This window comes from Convolutriloba macropyga, chromosome 3 (genome assembly GCF_964194025.1).
Source record: "Convolutriloba macropyga chromosome 3, txConMacr16.3, whole genome shotgun sequence".
NCBI lineage: Eukaryota > Metazoa > Xenacoelomorpha > Acoela > Convolutidae > Convolutriloba > Convolutriloba macropyga.
The window spans coordinates 4,758,122-4,783,671 of NC_134470.1; the positions used below are offsets into that span (position 1 = coordinate 4,758,122).

The following is a 25,550-nucleotide window of genomic DNA, read 5'->3' on the forward strand; positions in this document are numbered from 1 at the left end:
GTTCGAGTTTATATCGAGAAAAGAATGTAAGAAATGCGTTGAAGAAAAGTTTTTCGCCGCAAAGCGCCCGCCTTTTTGCGATCAATGCGGTGAAAGCGGTGAATCTTTGTAAGATTTGCGGTTTTTTGCGGTAAGTTTTCTTAAGATTCCCGACTTTTAGCGGTCAAATTTTTAATTTCACCGCATTCACCAGATTTCTTTCGAAAAAGAAGTAGCCGTACACGGGTTTGAACCTCTCATCTTCTGCGTGTCATCATTTATTATTCTACTGGGCCATCTGTCACTCCTGTAAAGATATTTCTTGTGAATATAAAATCAGATTCAGTAAACGTTATGAAAAACAAATGCCTTGAAATTTTGTAAGATTTTACGGTCGTTAGCTGCGAATTTTTTACATCACTTAAGCGGTGGGAAAAAATTCACCGCAACCAACGAGAAGCGGTAAAAATTTAAAAATTCACCGCTAAAAACCGGACACTTACAAAAATTTACCGCAAAAAATTTACAGTGATTTTTAGCGGTGAATTTTCTTAAGATTTGCCATACGTAGCGTTGAATTATTTTTTTCACCGCATTCATCGCATTCAATGCATTCTTTTCACCAAATTCACTGCAAATCTTACAATTTTAGCGGTTGTTAGCGTTGACATCTCGACCCTGGAATCTGTCTGATAATTTCCATCCGGGTTTGCGCCCAAAACTAGCTATTTTATTAAGGAACTAACTCATCATTTTTTCTCTAATTTTGAGCGTCTAGAATGGTTCAAATTATTAGTATATGGTGCTAAAACTTGTCAAATAATAACAGATCTTATTAAACGAACTTTCTTTAAACTAAATAAGCAAAAAATTTCCCGCAAATTTTTTCATGATTTGTCGTTGGGTCAACGTTTTGCCTGGGAACCTTTTGTCTATAAGTATGCAATTGTTGACATACGCCTTAGAGTTACAATTTTAATTTAAACTTTGTTCACCCTTAATAAGTGGGGCACTAACTGTTGAAAAATATTATTTTTACACTCTTTACACTCTTTTCCCCGTTATTTTTGGCAAAATCCTCGGCCCGGGAGTTTACTTATCTCTACGCATTATCCTCCTTTTCATGTAAACTTCATTGTGAATCGAGCTGAACTATGCGTGATCAACTAAAGTCTATAATTTTGCATAGTATCAAAGAAATCACATCAAATCATAATTTAGAAACACTTTAACTGGAAATTCTTTTTTGGAAATTTAAGCGTACATTCTTAAACCCCACCCTTTCGCCAAATCATCAAAAATTATCGCCATAAATTATCTGAAATTCGTGATGGTGTGATTAGAAAAATTGAAATTACCGGGAATTTCAAGACGAACTCGAACGGTTATCTTGTAAGATCTTGCAAGATTCTTGCAAATAACGTTTATCTTGCAAGATCTTGCAAGACTCTTGCAAACAACGTTTATCTTGCAAGATGCAAGATCCGGACGGTTATCTTGCAAGATCTTACAAGAATCTTGCAAGATCTTGCAAGATGATACGTAATCTTGCAAGATTCTTGCAAGAATCTTGCAAGATCTTGCAAGATAACCGTCCTATTTTGACTGGGGTTATCAAACTGACCTTAATTTGGTTGAGGTTCTTGTCATTGGCATTGTAGTGTGTCATTTTGTCCAAGTACTCCAACGGAGAAAGTCCAAACTTTTGGCCATGCATCTCGTATTGATTTACTTGAGATTTACAGCAGTCGTCTGAAGCAGTATTACTTGTTCAGTTTCTATCTCATATGTTTACTGTAAAATTGATATTCTCCAAAATGCAAAAGTCAAAAGGTTCTTATTATTACCGTCCTGAAAAAACATTTATTCGGTTGCTAAACACAAACAATCAATTTTTCAGATTAAAGGAAACTATGTAGGTAAATTAAGTCGATAAAATACAATAATGACTATGAGATATGAAAACTTTTTAAAAAGTTGCGAAACATAATTTCTCGGTTAAATTTACCAATCAGAAATACATGAACCTAGAAAACACTTTACCTCAAAACCTCTAAAAAACTATATTCTACATGAACTAGGACAGATTCTTCATGTTCTACATCGAACTATATTCTACATCGAACTATACGCGGTATAGAGAAAAAGAGCAGTGGCGGATAGATTTTGTAGTTTTTACAATTTTTTCTTCAATTCGATTTCTAAATTTAATAAATTTTCTAAAGGTGCTACTTTTAAATTGCCAGAATGAGACTATTTTTTAACACTTTGGCTGGAGGAAAAAGTTAGTTCCTGATTTTTTCTTTGGAAAAATTTTTTTGAACAAAATTTCTTTGAACAACAAAATGAACATTTTGATTGAATCAAACATACCCAAACAAAAGATACACCTTGTAAGAAACTGGCAGAAATCGGCTATCTTGGACGAATCTGGCAGATAAAGATGGATACTGTCAGAAACATTGTTATCCTATAAGAATCCTACAGAGAAGTGACTATTTTGTGGGAATCTGGCAGAAAATTGGTTATAAAATAGGAATACGGCAGAATTTTTTACCAAAACATGTTGCATCATCTTAACGCAATCTGCCACAATTTGTTGGTTTCTATCCATAACTATACTATCCATTCTCGACTAGGGAATCCAGTAGTGGCCAACTTTCACAGTAGTCACGCCTGCTTAACCCCACTCCGACATATATTTTGCTTAATTTGCAAGAATTTCTATTCTTGTTAATATCTCTTCACGCAAGAACTTTGTGCAAAGAATTATTATGGTTCCTCAATGTATGTGACGAGCATTACTTTTGGCATGATTCATTTCTTGCACTGCGGATAATTGTAGAGCGAGCCTTGTACCTAATTTTAGGGATTTGAAGTTTCAACGTCCTTACTACTTGTTCACCTGTTCTTGTTTCATGAGTGGGCTAAAAGTTAAATCATCTTTTCAAAGTTTCTCCCACTTCGCATGCGTTTTCCAACAATTTTATCGAAACTTTCTTATTAATAATTTAAAATAACTTATATACAAACAAATATCTTATAAGTTCAAAACAAAGAGAAAGCCCAAAATGGCGATGAGGAGGACGTGTTTTTTTACAATTGCGATCAACCTGATATTAAAAACAGAACTCACATCAGCTTAAAAAAACAAGGTTGTAAATGCAGTAAAAATTATAATTCACAGCGTTAAATTAATCGCAATTCTAACAAGAAATCATGACTTGTGACAGAAAAATTTATGAAAGTGTTCGAAGTTGGGAGGGCGAGTTTTTTGTTACAGTTGTGATGAATGTGATTAAAGATGATAATTAACCATTAAAACGCCTCAATTTCTCCGAAAAATACCGCTAGGTGTAAGAGAAGATTGCTTCATTTGCATCACAATTTTTACATTAAACTTGCGTGGAACCCTCGGTTGCTAGTGTTAAACTTTGTAAGCATTACAGTGAGAAAAAGGCGAAAAAATTACGACTAATCGTTGATTTGCGGGTTTTTTTTCAGGTAAAGAAATTATACTTTGCATTTGCCGTGATTCGCAGGCATTACTTACATCATTTAATAGTAACGAAGTGCAGAAAGGTCAAAATTATTTTAAGCAACGAAAGTTATTTTTTGACTGAATTCACCGCTTCGCCGCTTTCCCCGCTAAATACTGGCAACAATCTACCACACAACTTTGAAACAATCCACCATGTTCACCGAATTCCGTACCAGTACCTAACTCTCAGCCGAATTCAGTACTGAGCCAGAGTCTAATTTTGCTCTGAGTTTGTCTGATTCAGAGCTAATTCAGTGATTCATTCTGAATTACCTTCTGATTCAGAAGAATACAGAATACTTTCTCTAAATTTTGCTCTGATTCAGAGAAATTCAGAAATCACTTCACAGTTGGTTCTGAAATGGTTCTGAATCAGTACTAAAACGTAAAATTTCTCTGAAGTTGTTCTGGATCAGTACTGATTGACACTGAAATTTGGGTACGAGTACGCTTTTACCAGTTTTGCTGCCACTCCAACCAGGGCCACTTGAACAAACCTTTTAAAATTATAACCTGTTTTGTATCCGAAATCGAACCAGTTGATTTTCTTCCACGTCTCATTTGACTCGAGCAAAGCTGTCATTACTGCCGAATCAGACCATTGAGGAGCTCTATCGCTCTGTTTGCTTTGACAGAAGTATCCATGAAGACAGTAGTAATCACTAAAACAAAAAAATAACTAATTAGATAACTTAAAAGTTAACTGTAGCGTGTCCCATAAAGTTGAAATAGTTATAGTTGCAATTATAAATTTTAATCATGTCACTTAGAACAAGTAGTCATTTTTAATTCCCGTCTTTCAAATAGAAAAAAAAGTGCGTTCCAGCAAACCAAGAAATATGTAATTGCCCTCAATAATGATGACACGAGGGTTCTACAAAGCAAAAAGTGTCTCATAAGAATGAACATAACCAACTAACGTCGAGCAAATTTATTTCAAACAACTGGCGAGCTGTTGGCTTTGTCAGCAACTTGTTACAGCGTACGGTGGCCAGCTTTAGCTTAATTGAGTCGACGTGTGGTAAGCATGAGAGTTGAAAACCCGATTGTGTGGGTTTTACTGTTCCAAATGAAAACACGATTGATATATTAAATTTAATTAATTATGAGTTTTTATTCCTACCTGACCAAAGTGGGGAGAATAGAAACATATATTTCATATCTGGAAAACTGAAATAAACAGTTGAAAATTGATTTATTAAACTGGTGATCTGCTGTTTTATAAACCCAGACATGGTAACCAAGATAATTAAGAAAAGCGGCTTCAAACTCTAGGGACCACCCTCCACATCAGCAATTTATGTCTCTCAAACTGCTTCGGTGATTTGCATACTTAGTTACTAACAAACTATCGATCCATAAAGCTATAGGAGCATGCTATAATACCAGTTTGTTCCGTTTTGAGGACAAAAAGTCAAAACGGTATGACGGAAAATCGATTAAGCAGCTAATCGCATTAAAAAAACAACTAATAACATTGCTCCAAAAACTGTTAGAGGGCTGTGATATAGTATGATTTAAGTTGGATGGGGCTATCGATTTGGGTACAACAAAGCCTTCAATTTCAGTTATCTTAATTTAGTTCATTTTATTTAAATTTTTAGTTTTATTTGTTCATTTTCTGTTTGAAGATCAAATCTTTTCATGCCTGTTTAATTTGTTTATATATTTTACTGAAATCATTGTCTGTTCAGGTCGTCTAGTAGTTCGGTTTGCCGCAATCTGTAAATTTTATTTATGATCAAATTGTTGATCACATTCAGTTAATTTTAATTTCATCTTTCTTTTCGAATCTTAATTCAACTTTAGTTGCCTCTCTTTTAATCTGAACTTCGCTCCGCTAATCATTCGATTGTAGAAGAACAATTTAAGCCTCAATTCGCTAAGCGAAATACAAGTCTGTAAATTAGAGCTAAATCCGCGTCGCTAATTGCGCACATATTTAGCACTCAGAAAATCGGATTTTCAAAATACAAAATAAATAGCGAATTCGCTCCACGAAATAGCCAATAATTCTGAACGATAAATCCTTTAATTTGGCACCGCTAAATTCACTCTGAATACAGTAACGAAATCTGTATGACAAGGCGCAGTCAGCGCGCGAATCTCGAAAGACACCGCTGTCAAGAGAGCCATTTTGGGAACGGCCTACTTCGGATCCTCCAATAAGATGGGAAAAGTGGCGCATTCAAGTAAAACTTGCTATTCTCGCACGAGAAAACATCACACTAGATACGCTTCTTCAACCAAAACCAACAAATGTACGATTACCCGTTGAACCGAAATACGAGATGGCAATTGAAGATGCAACGGAAGATACAGAAAGAGACCGACAAATAAGAAACAGTCAATTGAAACTTCAATGGGAATTGAAATGCCAAAAAACAACGGAGGCAGGTCTCTTATGCGGAGAAGGACCATGGCATCTTTGTGACCAAAAATGTGTTTCACTCTTGTATCTTAATATCGGAACAGAGGGAAGACGACTCCTAACGCAAAAGTTTCCGCATGATAACATCTACGATCTCGCTACCCTCAAGCTCTGGAAGACGATGGAGATAGCTTTCTTTCGTCCTAGAAATATCACCTTTGATCGCTATGTGTTTTTCTCAAGAAAGCTGAAAAAGGCGAAACGGTAGAACAATTCTACAGTATTTTGAAAGAATTGGCGGAAAATTGTGACTTCGAAAATCGAGAAGAGGAAATAATTAGAGACATCTTCATCACAAACATGTTGGACGACGACATTCAACGCGAACTCCTTCATGACACAGTTGAACCTGAAAGGGCACTCAGTATAGCTGTAAATATGGAGATGGGCTATCAAAATCAACAACGAATCTCATCAAACAACAATAACAGCGCAAGTGGCAGTACAATAAATTCTATACAGTCCTTCAATAGATTTCGCGACGCGAATGCACGCGGAAATCAGTCAGGCAGAGTAGCAGTCAATCGAGCAGCGATTGGTCAATGTAGAGGATGTGGTCAGGTTTGGACTCCAACACATCGCCAGGTTTGCCCTGCTTTTGGTAAAAAATGCAATCATTGTGGCTTGCTCAATCACTTAGCAAAGGTATGCCGGAAAAAATTAAATAACACAGAAAATTCTCGTCAAGATAGTCGCATCAATATTGTAGAAACTGCTGAAACTGCAGAACAAAATACACATTCTGAGAATCAAAATGTTAATTATATTAACTATAATGAACGATTCAATTCTGACTACGATTCTTCGGGCGATAATTACGTTGCAGCGATAGAAAACATTAGCACACCGCCTATTGTACTGCAAAATATGACAATAACAATTGGAAATACAGATTGTCATTTGCTCCTCGATTCCGGTAGTGGTTGTACTGTTATCAATATGTCACTCGCCAGGGAAATAATGTTTAATTGTGCGCAATCTCAATGGTCAGAGAAAAAACCACTCCAATTAAAGTCTTTTTCGAATGATATAGTCAAAACATTAGGGACTCTAAAAACGCCAGTTCGTGGTAATGATTGGCAAACTCAAAAAACAAAAATCACGGTAGTAGCAGACGAATTTCGACCCATTCTTGGGCGTGACCTTTTTGACCAATTGGGGACAACAATTTCACTAAAGTCTTGGCCGAACATAGAAATCAACAACATAGAAACACCCTGTGCAATAAAAAAATCGCTGGCAAAAGAATTTCCTGAACTAATCTCTCGAATAGGAAAATTGAAACAACATACAGTTAATTCATAATTTCACGTGTCACGCATCGAAAAGGGAGAAAAGTACCAATTCATCTTCAACCAAAAGTAAAAATCGAACTCGAAAAATTATTAAATGAAGGGCATATCGAAAAATTAACAAACTCTTCTGATCAGTTTTTCATATCTCCGATCGTTATAACAGTCAAAAAGGATTAATCAATCAAAATAGCCTTAGATTCCAAAATCTTGAATAAAGCCATCCACAAAAACAAGTACCAGATGCCAAATATTGATTCGCTAATTCAAACAACTTCACAAACACTGTCAACCGCACCGCAAGAGACAGCTGATTTTACGACACTCGATTTGCAGTACGCTTATAGTCATTTAAATTTACATAGTGATACGGCCCGCCATTGTAACTTTAATCTTGTAAGCGGAGATATGACCGGCACTAATCGTTTCAAAACGGGATTTTACGGACCAGCAGATATGCCAGCAGACTTTCAAAAAGCAATTGATTGTACACTCGCCGGCCCAACTAATACATTCTGCTTTTTAGATGATATACTGATAGTATAGTAAGTAGAGGCGGAATTGAACAACATCTCGATCTCGTACGGAAATGTTTGATAAAATTAGATCAAGAAAACCTTCGAATCAATCGTGCAAAATGTCATTTTGCAAAAGATAAAATTGAATGGCTCGGACATAGCATCACTCAAACAGGTATAACACAATTATCGAATAAAACGGATGCAATCGAAAAATTATCATCACCCTCAAATCTCAAAAAACTACGATCCTTTATGGGATCAGTTTATCATCTGGGAAAGTTTATTCCTAATCTGTCGCAATTGCGTTATCCACTTAGACCTCTTCCTAAGAAAAATACAAAATTTATTTGGACAGATGAACATGAAGAACAATTCAAATTGATAAAACAGAAGATTGCTGAAACAACAGAAAATAAGCATTTTAATCCTGACCTAGAAACACGTATAAAATGTGATGCCGCACGTAAAGGTTTGGGTGTTGCATTAGGGCAAAGAGCTCCGAACGGTTGCACACCGTGGCTTTTGCATCGCAATTTTTGAATTCTGTAGAAGATCGATATAGCATTAATGAACTCGAACTATTGGGTGTTGTTTGTTCTATTGAACATTTCAAGTACTATTTATATGGCAAGCCATTCACTGTAATAACTGATCATAGGGCTTTGCTTTCGATCATGAGAGAAAATAGAGCTAACAAATCTTATAATAGTCGACTAACACGTTGGGTCGATAGACTACTGCCTTTTGATTTTACGATCGATCATCTTCCTGGTTCAAAAATGGGACTTGTTGACTATATCTCTCGCGACCCACAACAAAAAGCTGTTAATATATCTGCTGATGACAAGCAGTTCACAATTGCTAAATTGAACGTGATTAAACGCAGCGCGAAACGCTTCTTATTAAATGCTGAAAATTACATCGATATTGCAGCGCGAAATCCGCTTATAAAACAAGCCTCAAATACCCCACATTCCACTAACAAATTATGCAGTGAATTCGCACCGCGAATACCAGAATTTTATGCGATTACGGAAAATGATAATACAATTAGCAAATTAGCACCAAATAACTAAAATTCTAATATCCAAATCGAGACAGAAAACATTCCACACTCGCTTTTTGCCTTAAATCACTCTACAAAACAGTCGCCCAAAAATTTAAAAAAAATTCAATGAAACGCAAGTAATCTCCAAAGTTTATTCATGATGTCCAACTCCGACGACGAAACCCTAATGCAAGTGAAGCATTCAACATCATCTAATGTCAGATATGCAGACGAGGCAGGCCTATCCACGGCTCCCGCAGAGCCAGCAACACCCTCAACGCCCAATACAGATACAACAACGGTCACCTCGCCATCCACGGACGATCTATATACGGACGCCTTCAATTTCGCGCTGTCCAAAATATTTTCGAGTACCTTGATGGCAAGCCTGACTTCAAAGGACGCGATCCGGACTGCGTTCTGACGGAGAATGAGGACAGATGTAAACAGATTTCACCATACATTCATAGTTTTTGGAAGGACTTGCACGTTAAGAATGGATGTGTGTGCATTGACGACCAAATTGCAATACCGAATTAGATCAAGGATGCCTATGTGGAGGCAATTCACGCAACACACCCAGGAAGCTGGGGGATGACGGATATGGCAACACATGCGAGGTGGCCGTACATGCATCGTAATATAATAACAAAAACGGCAAAATGCAACCCCTGTGTCAAAATTGGTAAAAATTTAAAGTCTATTATTCCCGCTAGTATGTGGGCACATTAAAATTATGCAAAGTACCAAATGAAGAAATTCAAATTGACTTTGGTGGACCAATCTATAATAAAAAAAATCAAGAAGTTTATTTCCTTGCATGTATCGATCGATTTTCTAAATTTCCGACAGTGGAGGTATTTGATAGAGCTAATGCAGATAATTTTTTGAAAATCCTTCAAGAATATGTTTTGCTACACGGAATACCTCGTTCTATTAGACTGGACCAAGCGCGATGCCAAACTGGTCAACAAAATAAAGCCTTCTGTAATCAAAATAATATAAAATTAATTGAAGCTCCAATACACCACCACAGAGCAATAGGACTTGTTGAAAGGCTAATTCAAACAATCAAGAATCGCTTAGCTTCTATTAAAACGGCGGCGCGAAATCAATTTTATTTGAAAGCATCGATAAATTCTATTATTTACCAACTACGTGTATGCCGCCAAAAGACTATAAATATGTCGCCATTTGAAGCACATTTTGGCAGAAAAGCGAATACTCCATTATGTAATATCTCAATTGAACCTGATCCTAATATTCTCACTTATAAACGAATTTTGAATAAACAATTAGACCTGCAGACAGTCCGTTGGGATGAGCTGATCTCGAAGGACAATTGGGCACAGCGGCCAGAAGCGACATTGAGTTAGAACATAATCGTGACAGATTGAGCAAAGATGCGACCAGAAGGAGCAACGCGGACCCTGACAAGGAATCTCGGGTAATTCTTCATCCTGATGTTGGCCTGGCAGTGGCAAGAACTGAGGCTTCTCTCACAGTCAAGCTGGCAAAGCAAAAGCCAAAGAACAAGAGGTCCAAGAAAAGCCTTGATGGCCTATATGAGGTTTTGGCTCCGGGGTCCTCAGTAGTTAAAACAGACGCTTTCACTTCTAAGGTCAGATTTGCACCACCTAAGGTCAGATTTGCAGACGAGGCAGGCCTATCCACGGCTCCCGCAGAGCCAGCAACACCCTCAACGCCCAATACAGATACAACAACGGTCACCTCGCCATCCACGGACGATCTATATACGGACGCCTTCAATTTCGCGCTGTCCAAAATATTTTCGAGTACCTTGATGGCAAGCCTGACTTCAAAGGACGCGATCCGGACTGCGTTCTGACGGAGAATGAGGACAGATGTAAACAGATTTCACCATACATTCATAGTTTTTGGAAGGACTTGCACGTTAAGAATGGATGTGTGTGCATTGACGACCAAATTGCAATACCGAATTAGATCAAGGATGCCTATGTGGAGGCAATTCACGCAACACACCCAGGAAGCTGGGGGATGACGGATATGGCAACACATGCGAGGTGGCCGTACATGCATCGTAATATAATAACAAAAACGGCAAAAAGCAACCCCTGTGTCAAAATTGGTAAAAATTTAAAGTCTATTATTCCCGCTAGTATGTGGGCACATTAAAATTATGCAAAGTACCAAATGAAGAAATTCAAATTGACTTTGGTGGACCAATCTATAATAAAAAAAATCAAGAAGTTTATTTCCTTGCATGTATCGATCGATTTTCTAAATTTCCGACAGTGGAGGTTTTTGATAGAGCTAATGCAGATATTTTTTTGAAAATCCTTCAAGAATATGTTTTGCTACACGGAATACCTCGTTCTATTAGACTGGACCAAGCGCGATGCCAAACTGGTCAACAAAATAAAGCCTTCTGTAATCAAAATAATATAAAATTAATTGAAGCTCCAATACACCACCACAGAGCAATAGGACTTGTTGAAAGGCTAATTCAAACAATCAAGAATCGCTTAGCTTCTATTAAAACGGCGGCGCGAAATCAATTTTATTTGAAAGCATCGATAAATTCTATTATTTACCAACTACGTATATGCCGCCAAAAGACTATAAATATGTCGCCATTTGAAGCACATTTTGGCAGAAAAGCGAATACTCCATTATGTAATATCTCAATTGAACCTGATCCTAATATTCTCACTTATAAACGAATTTTGAATAAACATTTAGACCTGCAGACAGTCCGTTGGGATGAGCTGATCTCGAAGGACAATTGGGCACAGCGGCCAGAAGCGACATTGAGTTAGAACATAATCGTGACAGTTTGAGCAAAGATGCGACCAGAAGGAGCAACGCGGACCCTGACAAGGAATCTCGGGTAATTCTTCATCCTGATGTTGGCCTGGCAGTGGCAAGAACTGAGGCTTCTCTCACAGTCAAGCTGGCAAAGCAAAAGCCAAAGAACAAGAGGTCCAAGAAAAGCCTTGATGGCCTATATGAGGTTTTGGCTCCGGGGTCCTCAGTAGTTAAAACAGACGCTTTCACTTCAGTCATCAAAGAACCAGGGAAGCGAGAGGATACAATTCGTAATTCTTATTTGGCAAAATTTGGGACAAAGGCAGAGCGCCAAACAGATTTGCAAATCTACGCCATCAGGAGGCCGAAAGCACCGTCAGGCAAGATAACGGAGGTCCTGATTAATCAGCATGCGAGAGAGGCGAGGAAAAAGTTGGAGGGCAATAAGAAGATGAAATACAAAAAGATTGCAGACGATAATAGCGCCGTTTCATCAATTCATTCGAACGTGACCAGAGCGTTGCGACATCGAATGCCTGTTAAGCCAAAAAGAAATTTAGTACCCGTTCCTCCACAGCCACCAACTGAAAATACAACTGATTTCGCGCCACCAATGGAGCTTCCACTTACGTCAATCGTAATTGCAGAACCACCATCGAGGCCAAAAAGGAAAGCAGCAACTAAAGCAAGTGAAGCTCTCTAGCCAACACAAAAAGCGAAAAAGATCTTCTCCGTCAATTACAGAGTCTGATGAGTCTCTAGCCTCAACACAAACATGCCCACCGACAACATCATCACTTTCTGCACCCTCGCGTCAAAAGCGACGACAACTGATTAAACAAACGCAAATCCAAAAAAAGTCAATTGTCTTCTATTCAGAAAACGGCAGCCAAAAGCCAAAATGTAGAGTCGGACTATACAGTTGGCCCTTGTTCTCCAGTGCAAACATACCCGAAACATCCTTGATAGTTGAAGAGGCAGAAAGGCTTCTGACTAAAAAGCGATTCTGACTAAAACTTTCTGAAACATTACATTCTTATTTATAGGAACCAGCAAATATGTTATTAATAAATTACTTCGTGTTTATCTTTGTCGAGCGCGAAATGTGATATAGTATGATTTAGGTTGGATGGAGCTATCGATTTGGGTGTACCAAATCCTTTAATTTCAGTTATCTTAATTTAGTTCATTTTATTTAAATTTTTAGTTTTATTTGTTCATTTTCTGTTTGAAGATCAAATCTTCATCATTTCATGCCTGTTTAATTTGTTTATAAATTTTACCTAAATCATTGTCTGTTCATGTCGTCTAGTAGTTCGGTTTGCCGCAATCTGTAAATTTTATTTATGATCGAATTGCTGATCACATTCAGTTGATTTTAATTTCATCATTCTTTTCGAATCTTAATTCAAGTTCAGTTGCCTCTCTTTTAATCTGAACTTCGCTCCGCTAATCATTCGATTGTAGCAAAACAATTTAAGCCTCAATTCGCTAAGCGAAATACAAGTCTGTAAATTAGAGCTAAATCCGCGTCGCTAATTGCGCACATATTTAGCACTCAGAAAATCGAATTTTCAAAATACAAAATTAATAGCGAATTCGCTCCACGAAATAGCCAATAATTCTGAACGATAAATCCTTTAATTTGGCACCGCTAAATTCGCTCTGAATACAGTAACGAAATCTGTATGACAAGGGCAATTGAAAATATACTTTTGGACGAACATGTGGTATAATAGTACATTTTTAGTTTGGGGCTATTGTTTGGTGTAGCTAAATTGGTTCATTTTATGTTTAAATTAATTTAGTTCATTTCATCTACCTTTATTTTGTTCATTCATTCAGTTCTAGTTTTGAAGATCGAATCTTATGTTTTCATACTTGTAAATTTGTTTACATCCTGTGCATGATCTTTTGTCTGTTCACATTGTCTCGTGATTGTAAGTTGCCGCATTTAGAAATGTAATCTTATGAACAAATTGTTAATCAGTTTGTTAAAATTGTCTAAATTCATTCTCTTCATTTTCGCAATTCAAATTAATTGACTCTCTCTTTAACTAGAATCCGATCCGCCAAAGTCTTAATTTAGACGTGTCAAAAGTTTAGTATCTTTCGCTAAGCGAAATACCCTATAAATAATTGAAAGTGATTTCGCTACGCCAAATCGGCCTAAATTCTGTAACCAGAATATTCAATCCACAAGCAACAAATAATAGAGTTGAATCGCACCTCAAAATCACCATTAAATAACCGCTGTAGAATAAGCTAATCGGTGCCGCGAATCAACTCATTCCTACAGATTGTAAATCTGTACGACATGGCGCAGTCAGCAGGATAATCTAGAAAAACACCGTTTTCGGTAGAGCCATTTTGGGAACGACCAACTTCAGACCCACCAATCAGATGGGAGAAATGGAGAATTCAAGTAAAACTAGCGATTATCGCTCGAGAGAATATCACTATAGACCCACTGTTACAACCCAAGCCAACGACAGTTCGATTGCCAGCGGAACCGAAGTACGAGATGCCAATTGAAGATACAACTGAAGAAGCGGACAGAGAGCGTCGAATTAGAAATAATCATTTGAAGTTGCAATGGGAACTAAAATGTCAAAAGATAACAGAAGCGGGAATATTATGCGGGGAACGTCCATGGAATTTGTGTGACCAAAAATGTGTATCTCTGTTGTACCTAAGTATTGGTACTGAAGGAAGACGACTATTGACACAAAAATTTCCGCACGATAATATTTACTATTTGACTACCCTCAAACTCTGGGAAATGATGGAGATAGCATTTATCAGCCCAAAAAATATCACATTTGATCGATACGTGTTCTTCTCTCGGAAGCAGAAGAAGGGTGAAAACGTAGAACAATTCTACAGCATCTTGAAAAAATTGGCTGAAAATTGCGACTTTGAAAACCGTGAAGATGCAACAATCAGGGATATTTTCATCACGAACATGTTGGATGATGACATTCAGCGGGAGCTTCTACGGGATACAGTTGAACCAGAGAGGGCACTCAGCATTGCAGTCAACATGGAAATGGGTAATCAGAATCAGCAGAGAATTTCATCTAATAACGGTGCAACTGGCAGTACAGTGAACGCAATACAACAATTCAACCGATTTCGCGGCGCGGGTGTACGTGGAAATCAATCAAGCAGAGCAGTCGCCAAGCACGCATCTGTTGGACAATGTCGTGGTTGTGGTCAAATATGGACGCCAACACATCGTCAGGTTTGCCCTGCAATGGGTAAGAAATGTAACCACTGTGGTTTGCAAAAAACCATTTTGCTAAAGTATGTCGTCGAAGACTCAACAATACAAGAACTACTCAACAAACCAATCGCATTAACACTGTAGAAACTGCTGAAACATCTCATCAAAATTCTAGTCAGGAAAATCAGAACGTCAATTATATCAATTATAATGAACAAATCAACTCAGACATGATTCTTCGGATGATAATTACGTTGCAACAGTCGCACTGAAAAATTTGTCATTAACGATTGGAAACGCAAACTGTGATTTGCTTCTCGACTCTGGTATTGGTTGTACCATTATTAATATGTCACTTCCAAGAGAAATAATGTTCAATTGTGCGCAATCACAATGGTCGGAGAAAAAACCATTGGAATTGAAGTCTTTTTCTAACGATATCGTTCAACCTCTCGGCACTTTAAAAACGCCGGTAAAATGTAATGATTGGAACATTCAGAAAGCAAAAATAACAGTCGTAGCTGGTGGGTTTCGACCAATATTAGGACGAGATCTTTTTGATCAGTTAGGCATCACAATTTCTCAGAAGCCTTGTCCGAAAACAGAGTTTAGTAACATATATCAACCTTGTGCAATAAAGAAATCACTTGCAAAGGACTTTCCCGATTTGATATCCCGAATTGGGAAACAAAAAATCATACGGTCAATTCAAAATTCCACAAAAATTATCGAGTAATACATCAGAAAGGAAGAAAAGTGCCAATACATCTTCAACCGAAAGTGAAAAATGAATTAGAAAAACTATTAAATGAGGGACATATAGAAAAATTAAACAACTGCTCTGATCAATTTTTCATATCTCCGATTGTCATTACGGTAAAAAAGGACAAATCAATCAAAATAGCACTTGATTCAAAAATTCTAAATAAAGCTATTCATAAAAACAAGTATCAAATGCCCAATATAGATTCGCTAATTCAAACAATTTCGCAAACATTGTCAACGGCGCCGCAGGAGACTGCTTATTTTACGACTCTTGATTTGCAGTACGCTTATAGTCAACTTAAGTTACACAGTGATATGGCCCGCCATTGTAACTTTAATATTGTTAGCGGAGATATGACCGGCACATACCGATTTAAAACAGTATTTTACGGTTTAACGGATATGCCAGCTGAATTCCAAAAAGCTAATGATTGTGCCCTTGCCGGTTTGGAAAATACTTTCTGTTTCTTGGATGATATTTTGATCGTAAGCAGAGGTGGAATCGAAAAACATCTGGATTTGGTACGAAAATGCCTAATAAAACTAGATCAAGAAAATTTACGCATATATCTTGCAAAATGTCATTTCGCAAAAGAAACGATTGAATGGCTTCGACATAATATTACACAATCAGGTGTAACTCCGCTTTCAAGTAAAACGGATGCAATTTGAAAATTATCAGCACCTACTAATCTTAAAAAACGTCGATCGTTTATGGGTTCAGTACACCATTTAAGAAAATTTATTCCAAATTTGTCACAATTATGTTACCCCCTGCGACCTTTGCTTAAGAAAAAGTCAAAATTTCTTTGGACGGAAGAGCACGATAAACAGTTTTCCCTAATAAAAGAACAAATTACGGAAACCACTGAAAATAAACATTTCAACCCGGAATTAGAAACACGAATTAAATGCGATGCCTCACGTAAAGGGTTGGGATGCGCATTGGAACAACGAACACCTAATGGGTGGCGTACAGTAGCATTTGCGTCACGATTTTTGAACTCTGTTGAAGACAGATATAGTATAAATGAACTAGAACTTCTGGGCGTTGTTTGGTCCGTGGAACACTTCTATTCGTACGGCAAACCTTTTACTGTGATAACTCATCATAGAGCTCTTCTCTCAATTATGAGCGAAAACAGGTCTAACAAATCATATAATAGTAGACTGACACGTTGGGTAGATTGTTTACTACCATTTGATTTCTCAATTGATCACCTTCCTGGTACAAAAATGGGATTAGTGGATTATATCTCTCGCAACCCGCACCAACAAGCTGTTAATATATCTGCATATGACGAGCAATTTATTGTAGCTAAATTGGATGTAAATAAACGCAGTGCGAAACGCTTCTTATTAAATGCTGAAAATTACGTAGATTTCGCAGCGCGAAATCCACCTACAAAAAGCGTCATAAATAATCCAAATTCCACTAATAACTTATGCAGTGAATTCGCACCGCGAAATCCAGAACATTCTACAAGTACGCAAATCGATAACCCAATTAGCAAATTAACAATAAATAATTTAAATTCCAACCCCAAAATCGAGACAACTAACATTCCTCACTCGCTTTTTGCCTGGAACCGACCCACTGAACAGTCGCTCTCTAATTTAAACAATTTCCAACGAATCGCCGCGAAATTCAAAAACGTATACATGACGTCCCAATCAACTTCCGATGATGAAACGCTAATGACAGTCAAACAATCGACTCCATCGAGAGTACGATTTGCAGAAGAGGAACCATCAACAGCTCAAGCAGCACCCGCAACTCCAGTAACGCCAAACCGATACAACAGCCACTTCGCCGTCAGTAGATGACCTCTACCTGGATTCTTTCAACTTCGCGCTCTCCAAAATCTTCTCCAGCTCCCTGATGGCCAGCTTGACAACCAAGGACGCGATTTTGAAAGAGATTCGCGACTGCATTCTTACGGACAACGAAGATAGATGTAAACAAATATCACCTTACATCCATTCCTTCTGGAAAGACTTGCATGTAAAGAACGGGTGTGTCTGCATAGATGACAGGATTGCTCTTCCCCATGCGATCAAAGATGCTTATGTAGACGCCATCCATGCAACTCATCCTGGCACATGGGGGATGACCGATATGGCAACACACGCGTGGTGGCCATATATGCACAGGGACATAGCTACGAAAACTGCAAAGTGCAACCCCTGTGTCAAGATTGGTAAAAATTTAAAACCTTTTATACCTGCAAATAAATGGGCACCATAAAGTTATGTAAAGTTTCAAATGACGAAATTCAAATTGATTTTGGAGGACCCATCTATAATGAAAAAAATCAAGAGGTCTATTTTCTTGCATGTATTGATCGATTTTAGAAATTCCCAACACCAGAAGTATTTCATAGAGCTAATGCAGATAATATTTTAAAAATCCTTCAAGAGTATGTTTTGCTACACGGTATACCCCGTGCAATTAGATTGGATCAAGCTCGATGCCAAACGGGGCAACAAATTAAAGCATTTTGTAGTCAAAATAACATACAGCTAATCGAAGCGCCAATACAGGGTCACAGAGCAATTGGTTTGGTTGAAAGGCTAATTCAAACAATCAAGAATCGCTTAGCCTGTATTAAAACGGCGGCGCAAAATCAATTCAAGGTGAAAGCTTCAATTAATTCAATAATTTATCAGCTACGAATATGTCGTCAAAAGACTATTAATATATCACCATTTGAGGCAAATTTTGGTAGAAAAGCGAATACGCCATTAAGCAATATATCGACTAAACCAGACCCTAAAAGTTTAACTTACAAAAACATTTTAAACAAATATTTAGATTTGGAGACTGTCAAATGGGACGAGCTCATTACAGACGATAACTGGAACAACGATGAGCGTAGCGACATTGAAGTAGAGGTGAATAAGAACAAACTGGGCAAAGAGGCGATGAAACGACAAAAGGAGGACCCGAATAAGAAATCAAGATTGATTTCTCATCCAGATGTCGGACAATCTATACCCAGAACGGAAGCATCACTAGAGGTAAAGCTGGCGAAAAAAAGACCTCGCACGAAAAGATCAAAGAAAAGTCTCGATGGCTTATATGACGTCTTAGCACTAGGATCTTCAGTAATCAAAACAAATGAACATACTTCAGTCATTAAAGAACCTGGAAAGAGAGACGTGACAATCAGGAACTCGGATTTAGCAGAGTTTGGGACGAAGGTGGAACGTGACAAAGACTTACAGGCGTACGCTAACCGACGCCCAAAATTACTAACGGGCAAAACAACTGAGGAGCTCATAAACCATCACGCAAAAGAATCCAGAAAGAAGTTAGAAGGAGGAAAACGAATGAAGCATAGGAAAGTGGCAGATGACGTTAGTACAGTGTCGTCAATTCATTCTAATGTTACACGAGCCCTCCGTGTAAGAATGCCAACAAAGCCCAAAAGACAACTGTCAACAGCGCCGCCAAATCAACCTACCGAATCAAGTAACGATCTCGCGGTGCCAATGGAATTACCCACCACAAGCATTGTTATCGCGGAGCCACCTAGTAGGCCAAAGCGAAAAGTGGCTACAAAAGCATCTGTAGCATTAATTCCAACAAAACGAAAGCGCTCCACAGTATCGGTCACAGAATCGGATGAATCTGCGATTTCAGTTCAAACTTGCTCTCCTACAAGTACTGGAGCAATTGGGAAACATAAAAGACGACAAAATATCAAGAAACAACAAATTGAGAATAAATCAAGAATTTCTGCCATACAAACTGCCGCAGCACAGTCTAATCAAGCGGAAACTAATTTTACATTCGGCCCATGTTCTCCAACAACCTCATACCCTACACAATTCTATGTCTCCCCCAATTACGAAGAACCAGAATTGTCGATGACAGTTGGCGAGGCTGAGAGATATTACAAAAGTGAGAGTGATTAAAAATATTTCTCTAAAACTGTTGCGTTCAAAACTCTGATTAAAACATTACAGTATTAATTATTTTAACAAGTACATATGATTATTAATTTTCTGATAAATAACTTTGTAATTTTTTCGCCAAGGGGGAAATGTGGTATAATAGTACATTTTTAGTTTGGGGCTATTGTTTGGTGTAGATAAATTGGTTCATTTTATGTTTAAATTAATTTAGTTCATTTCATCTACCTTTATTTTGTTCATTCATTCAGTTCTAGTTTTGAAGATCGAATCTTATGTTTTCATACTTGTAAATTTGTTTACATCCTGTGCATGATCTTTTGTCTGTTCACATTGTCTCGTGATTGTAAGTTGCCGCATTTAGAAATGTAATCTTATGAACAAATTGTTAATCAGTTTGTTAAAATTGTCTAAATTCATTCTCTTCATTTTCGCAATTCAAATTAATTGACTCTCTCTTTAACTAGAATCCGATCCGCCAAAGTCTTAATTTAGACGTGTCAAAAGTTTAGTATCTTTCGCTAAGCGAAATACCCTATAAATAATTGAAAGTGATTTCGCTACGCCAAATCGGCCTAAATTCTGTAACCAGAATATTCAATCCACAAGCAACAAATAATAGCGTTGAATCGCACCTCAAAATCACCATTAAATAACCGCTGTAGAATAAGCTAATCGGTGCCGCGAATCAACTCATTTCTACAGATTGTAAGTCTGTACGACAGAACCATTTGAAACAATTGGAAAATATACCAGAAGAGGATTTTGTTCTGCATTTTCATTCCATCGTTTCCATTTTAAGTTCACGCATTTCTTTCTTTAAAATGAATGAAATGAAGCCGTGTTCTGTTCTTTAGCAAACTTGGGCCATTGTAATAGATACTAGTTGGCAAAAAACGCATAAATTGCGATTTTACATTGTTAGTTGTCTGTTTTTGAAGTCAATCTGGACTGCCTAATTTTAGCCGTGTTGTTTGCATTTTAGTCAATCGACGAGTAATTATCAGATTATTAAGTTCATTTTTGGAAAAGAACTGGAAATTTTACTTACAAATAAAACCCAGATAGAAACTTGAAACTTTTCCGTAAGAAGCTCTCAGTCTAGTCATACGTGAAACCTCTTTAACTTGCTAATTAAATTTTTAATCTCCTTTTATGCGGAACTCAATTTATTGTTGTTTTCGCAAAAACTGGCCAACTTGTTTCTGATTTATCTCTATAAAGAGACTTGCCAGTTTTGTTAATTTAATTTTATGAAATTTCTGATGATTATTCGTCGAGTGATATAAAAACGAAACAAATTGACCCATTTTAAATGACGTCACTCACCTGAAAGCAGAGCATCTGATGCCATTGTGATCTATTGTGTCTGGCAATGTGAACAACAATGTCTCATGAATCTGATTTTTACCATTTCCCGTTTCCGCTTCCTCCAAAAAACAAACTAAATAATAAAAAAATGGGCATTCAGTGTAAATAATACTTTTTAATAATCGTTTTTTCCCATTTTATCTAATTACGACTAAATTGTATATCCACACCAACTTTTCAGCATTTTTGATGCCTCAAACTTCTAAACAGTAAAAAGCTATTTGAGAGCTGTATGTATTATTATGCTTTCACATCAATTTTTGCCTCGTCTAAATCAGAATTTGAGCTGGGGTTTTCCTGAACATTACACAACAAATGTTACACACATGTAGGACAAATAATGACCCAGCATTCCATGGTGGTGGGCTATATTAAAGTGGGTGACACTGCGCTGGTTGAAATTAGGTCTAAAAAACCAGGGAAGATATCACTTTTTTTTCAAATATTTTTATAAAAATGACTGGTTATTTACAAACAGTCCAGATAAATATTTTAACTGCCGTTGTTGTCCTAGAATCATTCGTCTGCATGATTTTTGTAGCAGCATTCATAACATGCCACTCAGAGAGGTTAATTTCATAGATTCCAAGGTCGTTCACAACACTCAACTCGAATGGAACCTTCGTGATATGGTTAGTCAAATTTTTGGGATAGGATATTAGGCGGAAAATCGAAAAGGCGAACGGAATTTTTTCGTCTATTTGTGAAATTATTTTGACTTGAAATTTTTGGAAATTAGGCGAATCTTGCTAAGATATTACAAGATTCTTGCAATTAACGTTTATCTTGCAACATGAAAGATCCAGACTCTTTTCTTGCAAGATCTTGCAAAATAACGGACTATAAACATTGATAAAAATACTTGCAATTTTGAACTTGCAATTTTTGAAAGTTATTCAGTGAGCTAAGAAACAAATAAATTGATCTTCTTGTGGTAATATTAGACAGAACGAACTACCGGCGATAATGTATTCGAACCATGGCGAGAAAAACAATTTGGTAACCTTTTTAAAGTTAAATAACATAACATTGCCTACATTAAGTGTGATTTTGCTGGTATGCATTGAATAACGTAATATTAAAGCGTCCAGTGACTCATAGCCGCTACGTCTTATTCTGTAGCCGCAAAAATCTGAAGAAGCTCATGCAGCAGCTAAGGCATGTTTCCGGCCGTTCTTGCAAGACAGTTACCTTGCAAGATTTTTGTAACAATGTTGGTTTTCTTTTAAGACTCTTGCATTTTGATTTTCCTGTAAGAATTTGCAAGAAAAATGCAAAAATTTTGCAAGATCTTGTAAAAAAAAAACCTCCGTCAATCAGTTAAGCGAATGTAGTCAAGTGTCGCTCAAATTTATTTCACCTATAATTGACTTGATAAAACACAAGTAAATTGTACTACTTTTTTCAAACTTTACATCCTAATTACACACCTCGGTGCTACCCGACGGACAAATTTGGGGCAATAATGAGATAACAAACAGAGGAAGTGTTGACAAGGTGTTTATTACCTTAATCTAAAATTTTTATAACCACTGGTTGCTGAAATGTTTGATGAACATCGAAGCGTGATGCTAAACTTAGATTACCCAAGAGTGAATTTTTTATGTGAATAAAAATGTTTTCAATACGATACTGCATAATAGTATCCTATGATTTGTCACGTACGTTGTTGAATGTTTTAATAAGCGGTCGCCTAATTTCCACAAACTTTGAGTTGAAAATAATTGGCTAATTGACGAAAAATTCCTTTCACCTAATCAAAATTATGCCTTACTTTTGATGCCCTTATTTCTGTTTCAAAGAAGTTTACTAAAGAAGTTAACAATTTAATTTAAACAAAATAGATCAAGAACCACAGTAAACCAGTCATTTTTGTGTATCGAGGTTTAGAAAATTACTTCAAGAGCAACGCGCATAATGCCATCATTTTAGAATACTGCTTCAGATATTTAAAAAGCGAATCCGAAACTGACACGCAGACAGCTTAAAAGAAGTGCCGACTTATCTGATTTTGATTTTTGATGTTTTGCAACTTGAATGATAAATTTTTTATAGGAAACTGAGCAAAGCTTGTCAGGGATGTTAGAAATGTTGATTTGGTATTATCTTCAACATTTTTGAGAATTTTTGAGGAAAATCATATATGTCTTCAATTCGAAACTTTTTCATAATAGAATTTCTGCAGCTCTGATTATCCAATTTGAAACACTCGACAAGAACTGAATTTTTTTGTTGTTTTCAGGAAGGTCAATTGCATTTATCTTACTTTAAGTCCAAAGAAAATGGAGCATGATAATATAGTTTTCGGCGACAAGAGATATATCTAACGTTTACAATTGATATCTCAGTCAATGACTAGCAGGAACTATCTATTTTACAAAGGCTTTCAGCCATGGGGCCGAAATTCGAATGTGTACTCCTTGAGCTTCTCAGCAGGCATAGAAGAACAGAAGTTGAAAAAATTGATATTAAAAAAATTGTGCTCTCCCCGGCGGCGTCTTGAACAAAATTTTGCAGACTTGGAGTGTAAAACATCTACATGTGATGTAATAAAAACCGTTTTGAAACAGTTACAAACCTTTAATTTTTACAAGATCAATTTCAATTTTCTGACATATCCATAATGCTGGCAACTCGACAACAAAGTTTATTTGTTAGTCTGCCAAGATTGAAATTTCCTCTTTTTTCTCAAACAATGTTTATTTGGAAATGTCCCAAATTTTCACCCTCAGTTTCACTACCGGGTCCTCAAAACCTTTTTTAAAGATTTTTCAGAGAGTGGGAAAAATGAAGGTTGTTCTTCGAAATATTTTTTCACAGAAAAACTTGCTTATTTTGTCTTTGCTTTTACGAGAGAAAATGGAGCAAGCATAGCTTGTACAGCCAAAAATTCGGACAATTAGATTCATTATATATGCTATAAAATTATTTCAGTACTTTCAATGAATTAAAGGTACATTTTAAGAGTTCAATTTCAATTTCGTTGATGAATAACAAGCAGCAATCAGTATTTAAAAAAATCAGTTTTTTCATCAACAGGATCTCAAGTAAGGCACAATAACCTTTTACAATTCTGAGATCCTTAAGAACAGTCAAAAGACAAGTTCATTTCTTTTGACTGTTGAAAAGAGATCCTTAAAAAATGAACGCTACAATTTTGAGCTAAAATCTCTTCAAGAGCGCTCAGTTTTAATTTATGCGCACAAATCCAGCAGTAAATATGCTCACACCAAAATTGAATTCCACCTTGTATAATGCGGTTAGGTAGTTAGATAAGTCAATTTGTTACACAAAGAACAATTTTTTAGAAGCTTTATTTATGAAAAACCACAAACCTGTTATGAGTAAAATGATAGTTTTCAATGCCTTCATTTTGTTAGTTCCAGATCGATGTACAACCAAATTACTTATTTAATAGGTAAATAGCGATTAAACTTAATTTCAATATTTTCTGAATGTCCTTGCAATGATATAATATAGCCGTTGAGTAACTATTTGCTTGTTTATTTATTTTGGCAGTCAGTTTCAGCATAAGAAGCGCATAAACCGAAGACTTGGTTTATTTTTTATCGTGTAAAATCTATTAGGATCTCGCACGATTAAAATTTTTATTCTCACATGCTACATGATAAACATTTTGATAATAACTTTGAGAGAGAAAATGAAAAATAAGCATTTCTACTTGAGATGCAGTTATTGAAAACTACAATCAAAATTACATGTTAATTGGTCAGAATCTACAATTGACATTAATTCAATAACGTGAAGTTTATCTGATTAAACTTTCTTTCCTTAATGCTTTAACCTCGCCCGTATAACGTAAACTCTCTGCCAAATTGTTCGTAATTGGTGCAGTTCTTATCAGAGCCTGTTGTACGACTCAAGGAAAAATTTTTGAATATTCCAAATTTAATTTTACTATCTGATACAAAAAATGAAGCGAACTTACACCACCTCAACTCTGGTCCGCATCATTAACAATTACAACATTTCCGTTGCCCAACCAGCTTAGTGAGTAAATATTATTTGCATACCCCACCCCCCCCCCCCCCTCCAGGCGCATGTGCCATAGTTTTACATAATGAATTACTATGTAATGGATCCTGCTCTGTAACAGAGGGAAAATAACGTACTGCGGGGCACAAACGTAAGAGATTTTAACAAATACTATACAATCATTCGTCAACAATGTGCTTTAGATGGCAGAAGGTGAAAACATTGAGAATTATAAAAATTTTCAACTATGGAAAACTAACCGAGGGCTTCTAATCTATGTTTTATTTCATAATCGTTTTAAGAAATCATTATTTGTCACAATTATCACGAGGAGAAAGTATATTCGAAGCCATAAATTCGACTGAAAACTGAAAACCTGAAGAGATCTTTTCTTCACACTGGAAGCTTCCCCGAAACTTTTTCCAAAAATTGGCAGCGTTTTTGCTTTTAAAAAATTAAGTGATTCACCATTTTACAAATCTTTTTTGATTTCATTCCTTTTTTTTATTTCCAAGAAGATAACCACTTCATAAACAACAGAAAAAGACTGGTTATGTTTCTTTTAATCAATTTTTTCAAATTGAGAGTGTTTGCTTTGTATGTTGGCATGCATCGTTTTGAGTTCTAAGCACACCTTTGTTTTAAATCAAACAAAATATTTTAAAACGTTTT

The 25,550-nt window shown here is 36.6% G+C and overlaps 1 protein-coding gene across 1 annotated transcript in view; it reads right to left on the reverse strand.

Moving 5' to 3' along the window:
* LOC142335846 (uncharacterized) overlaps window positions 1-24,317 on the reverse strand; it is a 27,255-nt gene extending 2,938 nt beyond the window's left edge. Inside the window, exons 1-4 of the mRNA XM_075384174.1 lie at window positions 24,218-24,317; window positions 20,841-20,955; window positions 4,034-4,182; window positions 1,604-1,731 (exon numbers count right to left, since the gene is read on the reverse strand). Coding sequence (XP_075240289.1) covers window positions 1,604-1,731; window positions 4,034-4,182; window positions 20,841-20,955; window positions 24,218-24,254 — 429 coding nt within the window. The 5' untranslated portion in view covers window positions 24,255-24,317. The remainder of the gene's footprint in view (window positions 1-1,603; window positions 1,732-4,033; window positions 4,183-20,840; window positions 20,956-24,217) is intronic.
* Between the last annotated feature and the right edge of the window lie 1,233 nt (window positions 24,318-25,550).